Below are 6478 nucleotides of genomic sequence, written 5' to 3'. Positions count from 1 at the left end.
TAGGAGGGCAGTGTTCAGGAGGGAAGGGGCGGAGTCCGGTGGCCGCACGCGCTCCCCTCTCGGGGCCGGGAGCGAGTGGCGGCGGCGTCTCTTGCGCGGCTTCGTCCATCTTCGGAAATCCCGGCGCTTCTGGGGGATTCGGCGGCCCGGCATCCTGGCCCGTCAGCCGCCTAACGGGTGCGGCAGTCCTCCTCGACGCTCCCTTCCTGGACCCACGAGGACACCAGCGTGCATGCACGGGGGAGAGACCGGTCTCCCGAGGAGAGGCGCGCTCGACGTTTAAACGGCGGCGGTGATGAGGCTCCATTCACGTCAGGTGCGCCTCATCACACGCCGCCAGCCCTGCGTGTTCAGCGCCCCTCCTCTCTCACACACCCACTCCCGTCGGGAGCCTGGTGAATGGCGGCGAATACGGGACGGGGTGGTGATGATGGACAGGGGGGAGGCAGCCGACTCGTCACAATATATTTTTCCTCCGTCACCATAGTGGCTGTACTGCTCCAACAAAGGTCTTCAACATGTCAGGAGCAGGTACTGAAGTTTTATTAGTTTAAATATAATAGTAATAATTTAAATTCTTTATTCTATTAAAATCAGTTTTACTATGCCAGTTTTTTCCTAGGTGATGCACACCCTACTATTAGGTGATTTATCTTGTATACCGATTTGCTTTGTTTGAATGCCCAAGACCATTTTGTCAATGAAAAAATTTAGATCAAGAATATGGAGGAACAGAATGCACAAGGACATGTTTGACCACATTCTGTAGAATGTTTCCAACAGGAGTGTTTTTTTTTTTTTTTTTGTCTGTTGCCTGTCTGTGTCTTAAGATTTCTTTTTTCCTTGTTTTCTTTGCTATATAAATGCATGACTGAATAGATATATATCACCTTTTAACCAACAAGTTCCACATTGAACAGAAAAAGCATTGATCCTTAAAGTAGGCCATGTGACAGCTCTGTGAACAGACCAAATTTAAGTGGTTATTCACTGAAAATCTTACCACCCATTTTGGCTTCTTTCACATTCTACACAGAGCAATCTACAATTGTACAGTGTAGATTGTAAACAGATTAATATTTGTTACTATACTAACTAGAACGTTTAAGGTTTTCACTCTCTCTAAGGTCCTGATCCGACGACTCCAACTGCTGGGCTTCAGCCAGAGAATCAACCACCTCCTGTTCAGCCCGTTGTGAATCAGTCTGTTCCAATTAATGCAGTGCCTTACATGATTCAGCCTATAAAGGTAAGCATACAATAAAGGTATATATCTGAGTGATGCATAACATTTAGATGTTCAAATGTTTAGCTAAAAGGCTCTGCTTTTCGATATAGACAATGAAAATTCATATTTTCAAATGTAATACATATCTCATCAATACAAATGCTGACAAAAATGTTATGTTACTATACTAACTTTAATCTTAGAACATTCAAGGTTTTCGCTTTAAATTTTTGTCTTAAACTAGGCTATCCAGTCCAAAGCTACCTTCCAAATGCCATACCTCAGACAGCAGGACCTGAACCGGTTCCTCCAGCCGTGGGGTTAGAGCCACAGAATCCACCACTTCCAGTTCAGACAATCATGACTCCGTCTAGTCCAAGTCCTCACCAGGTTCAGTCATATACAGGTAATAATAAAAATAAAAGTATTTGAGAAATTTGAAGTATTTGGATATTGAAATTATTTAAAAATGTTATTGTTGGTAAAACTAAGTATATTAAAACTAAAAATGTCATGGTTTTCACACATTGTTGATTATTGTCTTAAACTTGGCTATCTAGTCCAAATGCCTCAGCTAGGACAGCACATATCCGCTTATCCTGTGGGAGGTTATGGAGTACCTGGGCAGGTTCCTCCAGCTGCAGGGCTCCAGCCAGGCAATCATCCACCTCCAGTTCAGACAGTCATGAACCAGTCTAGTCCAGGTAATCCAGCACCTCACCAAATTCAATCATATGCTGGTTAAAAAAAATAATAAATGTGTATGTGAAGGATATATTTAGATGTTCGACTAAAACAATGGCCTTTTTCTCATATACAATAAAAGTTAACATTTTCAAATGCAGTTGGTCAAATAAGGACACAAATCAGTAAAATCAAAAACGTCCAAAACATTCTTTCAAATCCCATACCTCAGTCAGAAGTCATAGTTTCATTCAGTGAATCAAGCACCTCCAGTTCAGTTGGTCTTGATGCAGTCTGATCCAAGCAATCCAGCACCTCACCAGGCTCAGCCATATGCAGGCAAGCATAGAGTCTTATATAGTATTTATATGTGCCAATGTTACTTCTTTTAAAGTTGGAAGCAAATTAGGCTTAACAACAAATTTAATCAGTTATGAACAAGCTAAACAGCTCAATTTGTACTTCTCAAAACAGACTATTAAGTAAATATTTCCTGTGTACTTTGTTGAATAGTTTGGATGTACTTAATGAACATTAATGCTGTAAAGACAATGCAAGGCTAATGAAGATGTATCTCAATCCTCCTCACAAACATCTCCAGCACCTGCAGTTCCACCAGCAGTTCTACTTTTTGGAGTACCACCCGGTCTCGAGTACCTCACTCAGGTGGGCCTTATCTGTTTTGTTCTATCAATACATCTTTTTGGACTTGTCTTGTCTGGTTACAATCTGTTATTTTTTGTGCATTTCAGACCGACCAGATACTTATTCACCAAAACATAGTGTATTAAGAGTGAGTCGTCTTCTCTTAGTCCTTTCTTGTTTGTTTTTTATTAAGTATGTTAGTTAGAGCACTGCCAATGCTTGAAAGCATTTGTTAACACTCTAAAACATTGCATACTTTCACTATGTTTAAACCTAAGAGAGATTTTAATCGGACAAACTTTGATCATACTTGTCTACAGTATTAAGAGGCTTTGAGACTAACAACGAGTATGAGATCAAGAACAGCATCGGGCAAGAAGTCTACCATGCCAAAGAAGAGAGCGACTGCTTTATACGCAATTTCTTTGGTCCAGCACACGGTTTTAAAATGCATATTAAAGACAACATGGACCAAGAGGTCATTCAGTTGCACAGACCAATGCGCTGCTTCCCGCAAGAGGTAGAACAGACTTTATCAGTCTTATCAAGGCTAATACAGCAGCTAAATGAAAACTTTTTAACTCAAATGTTGAAAGAAGTTTCAACGTGGGGCTTCAGGCCAAAAACAAAGTGAATTTTTGTCCTAGAATGATTGACAATTAACAATTTACAGAATTGCTTATTAAAGATTTGCATAGTTTAGCTTTTATCAACAGTCACAACTATGTGCTGTAATGAAGGGATGTTCATAATCTACAACAAGAGGTTTACAAGGTTTAGTGGGGGATTGAGCTGCTCACAAGCGAGTTTGAAGCCGTTTAATTAATTTTTTTGGTAAAAAAAAACTTTGTAGATCCACATAATTTTCATTTTTTTCCGCCTAATTCTGCAGTCAAAGGTTGAGGATAGCAATTTGAAGGGGTAATTTCACACTATAAATAAGGATATGATTTAGTTGTTGAGTTTTGAAGGACATGGGATGGTGGTACGGGGGTTAAACAGATTTGGCATGAGATGGACAGTGCTCTATTTTTAGCTGTGTGTTTACATGCTTCTTAGGCACGTGTCTATCATGTGTCTATCACTATTTGAGTTAGATTCACAATTTAATATTCCATACTCTATATAACTTTTTGCAGTCACTCTTTAAATGTACACTTAAATTGGAGAGGATGTAGCATTCCTATTAAGAAATTTGGAAACTGCTATAAATTTCTATTCAGTGCTATTGAAGCACCTGTCACTCCAAAGTGCCTTATAAAAGAGGCTGTCTGCACATCTTTGCACATCTTTTGCCATACTTTCTTTTCTTGATTATTAATTGATGTGCATTTTCCACTCTCAGATTGAGGTGCAGGCTCCCCCTGGAGTAATCATAGGCTATGTGAAACAAGAGTGGTCCTTTTTACCAAAGTTCTCCATCCTGGGCCCCAATAATGAGGAACTACTGAAGATCCAGGGACCCTTCCTTCCATTCAAATGCTGTGGTGATGTAGACTTTGAGGTAACGTTTATTACAGCCAAGATGAGTTTAAAGGTGTTTTAGCATTTGATGTTAAGATTACATATATCTTTTGCACCACTAAGAAGGTCTGTCTTTAGGTAAAAGGCATTATTGGTGAACAGTCTGTTGGTCGAATCACAAAACAACAGAGTGGTTCATTGAAGGAATGCATCATTGATGCCAGCAACTTTTGTATCCAGTTCCCTCTGGACATGGATGTTAAAATGAAGGCTGTACTTTTGGGTGCTTGCCTCTTTATTGTGAGTATTAAGCCAATGATTTCAAATCACAGTGTATAGCTGTAAATATCGTATAGCCTACTAGGAAAGTTCATTCAGAGCTGATATTTTTAGCGGTTTTGAAAATTAGACTAGGCACTATATATTTTGAAATTGCATCAGTTAAGAAAATATCAACGGTATACAGTTGTATTAAAAATATATAATTATAGTAATGATTCTTGTTTGGACTGATCTCTCTGTCCTTTTCTTCTTACAGGACATCATGTTCTTTGACAAAGGTGCAAATTTATTTCTAAAATTATTGAAGTTATGAAATGCCTTTCTTTTTTTTTTTCTTTTTTTTTTAAGGGTGTCTAAATTTCTAAAGGGTTAATGTCTAAAGGGTTAATGGGGCAGTCGTGGCCTAATGGATAGAGGGTTGGACTTGTAACCTGAAGGTCATGGGTTCAAGTCCCATGTGCGGCAGGGATTGTAGGTCGGGGAGTGAATAACCAACACTCTCTCCACTCTCAATACCACGACTGAGGTGAGACCCTTGAGTAAGGCACCGAACCCCCAACTGCTCCCCGGGCGCCGCAGCATTGGCTGCCCGCTGCTCTGGGTGTTCATTACTATGTGTACACTTGGATGGGTTAAATGCAGACCACAAATTCCGAGTATGGGTCACCATACTTGGCCACACACCACTTCCCCTCCCCCTTAATAAGGACCTGGAACAAATCCAAGTTTTGAGTCTACAGATGATTTGATGGGTCTGCTTTCCATTTGAGGGAGTTTGCTTTTCAGAGAACTGCTTTTCTCTCTCCTCCCATAGAAGCAATAGTCATATGCAGGTGGTATGAGTGAGAGTGTGGTATGGTCTGAATGACAGTGTACATACTGATGTCATCATAGAGAAAAATGCAAAAGAGGCAGGCAACCTTTGTCAAGATGGAGAAACCTACACACATAACTGAACTCATGGAGCCTCATCTGGTCCTTAGAATGGAATATTCTGCAGTTCTACATTAATTTTTAGTGAATTTTAGTGCTTTCAGCACTCATGCACTGTCAGGAAAATATTGAACAATGTGTTTTTCATAACCTTGTTCCATAACCTCCAGCACAAATGAACCAGTTTCTGTTGTCACTCTTTTTTTAACTCACATAATCATATTTAGCTCTAGACAAAGCTGACAATCATATACTGCTACTGTGTGAATATAGTCAATTAAACTTTTTTTTTTATTTGTTGCTACTTCGTAGTTTCACATTCGTACGATTTCTTCTATCCAACAAGAAACTAAAATGTGTAGAAATGTGGGCTTATTTTAAAACGTATGTAACAATATTAGACCTGTTCAATATTTACTGTTACAAATTGGACTTTCACAACAAAATCACCAAGGAACTAAGGTTTTTTTCACAACTTGCTATGAACCATCATGAGAAACATAAGTTTTGAAGTGGCATCTCTTTTTAAATTAAGCTATAGGTAGCCTACTCTTTAAAAACAGGAAGTTTAGATTACAAAAAGTGTAGCCTTTTATGCCCACCAAAATGAAAGGATAAATGCACATTAAACCACGCAAGGACCAGTAGAATCATGTTAGACAGTCAAGGGCTATGTAAGAAGTCAACAAGATATGCTTGTTCTTGTCCAACCTGTTTACTTGCATTACAACCTCTTTACCAGATTTTGCAGTCTTAAAGGTTAAATGCAGTCTGTAAATTGGTGATGTTCTGGTAAAGTAAAAAATGTGACTAATAATATCCAAATTATCCAGGAAAATGGCACAAAAAAGTAAGAAAAAGAAAAGAACAAACTTGTCTGAACCAAATAAATTATGATTTAAATTTTTTTTAATAGTACTTAAAGTTATGTATTTTAGTTCTTAGAGCCCTCATGTTATGAAAAGACTGAAAGAAATAACTTCTGTGCATTCACTTTCGCTTTATTATTAGTATGCACCATTTTTTGATTTGGCTTCAACTTTTAGTCATCTGGTTCCACGATATTGATCATAATACTAAATACAGAGATCTAATCCTCACTGATGTGTATTGTATGTAACTGTAAATGTATGTAAATGTAACTGTTATCCCTTCATTGCATGAGCAGACAGATGTTCTGACAGCACAGCACCTTCACATCACAGAAAATACATTCTCTTGCTCCTATACTGTGAAATAAAT

The 6478-nt window shown here is 38.8% G+C and overlaps 1 protein-coding gene across 1 annotated transcript; it reads left to right on the top strand.

Annotated features, from left to right (window-relative positions):
- The first annotated feature begins 61 nt into the window (after positions 1–61).
- On the top strand, positions 62–5538 carry LOC306886363 (phospholipid scramblase 1-like). Its single transcript, XM_079443398.1, has 8 exons — positions 62–531; positions 1128–1249; positions 1473–1634; positions 1789–1932; positions 2514–2578; positions 3903–4061; positions 4160–4321; positions 4560–5538. Exons 3-8 carry the CDS (start codon positions 1589–1591, stop codon positions 4614–4616), a joined length of 633 nt encoding a protein of 210 aa, XP_079299524.1. The 5' UTR covers positions 62–531; positions 1128–1249; positions 1473–1588; the 3' UTR covers positions 4617–5538.
- The last annotated feature ends 940 nt before the right edge of the window (positions 5539–6478 follow it).

Source organism: Barbus barbus, assembly GCF_936440315.1.
Source record: "Barbus barbus genome assembly, chromosome: 2".
Taxonomy (NCBI): domain Eukaryota; kingdom Metazoa; phylum Chordata; class Actinopteri; order Cypriniformes; family Cyprinidae; genus Barbus; species Barbus barbus.
Note: the sequence above shows the minus strand (reverse complement) of the source record. Positions and strands in the feature narration are given on the sequence as shown.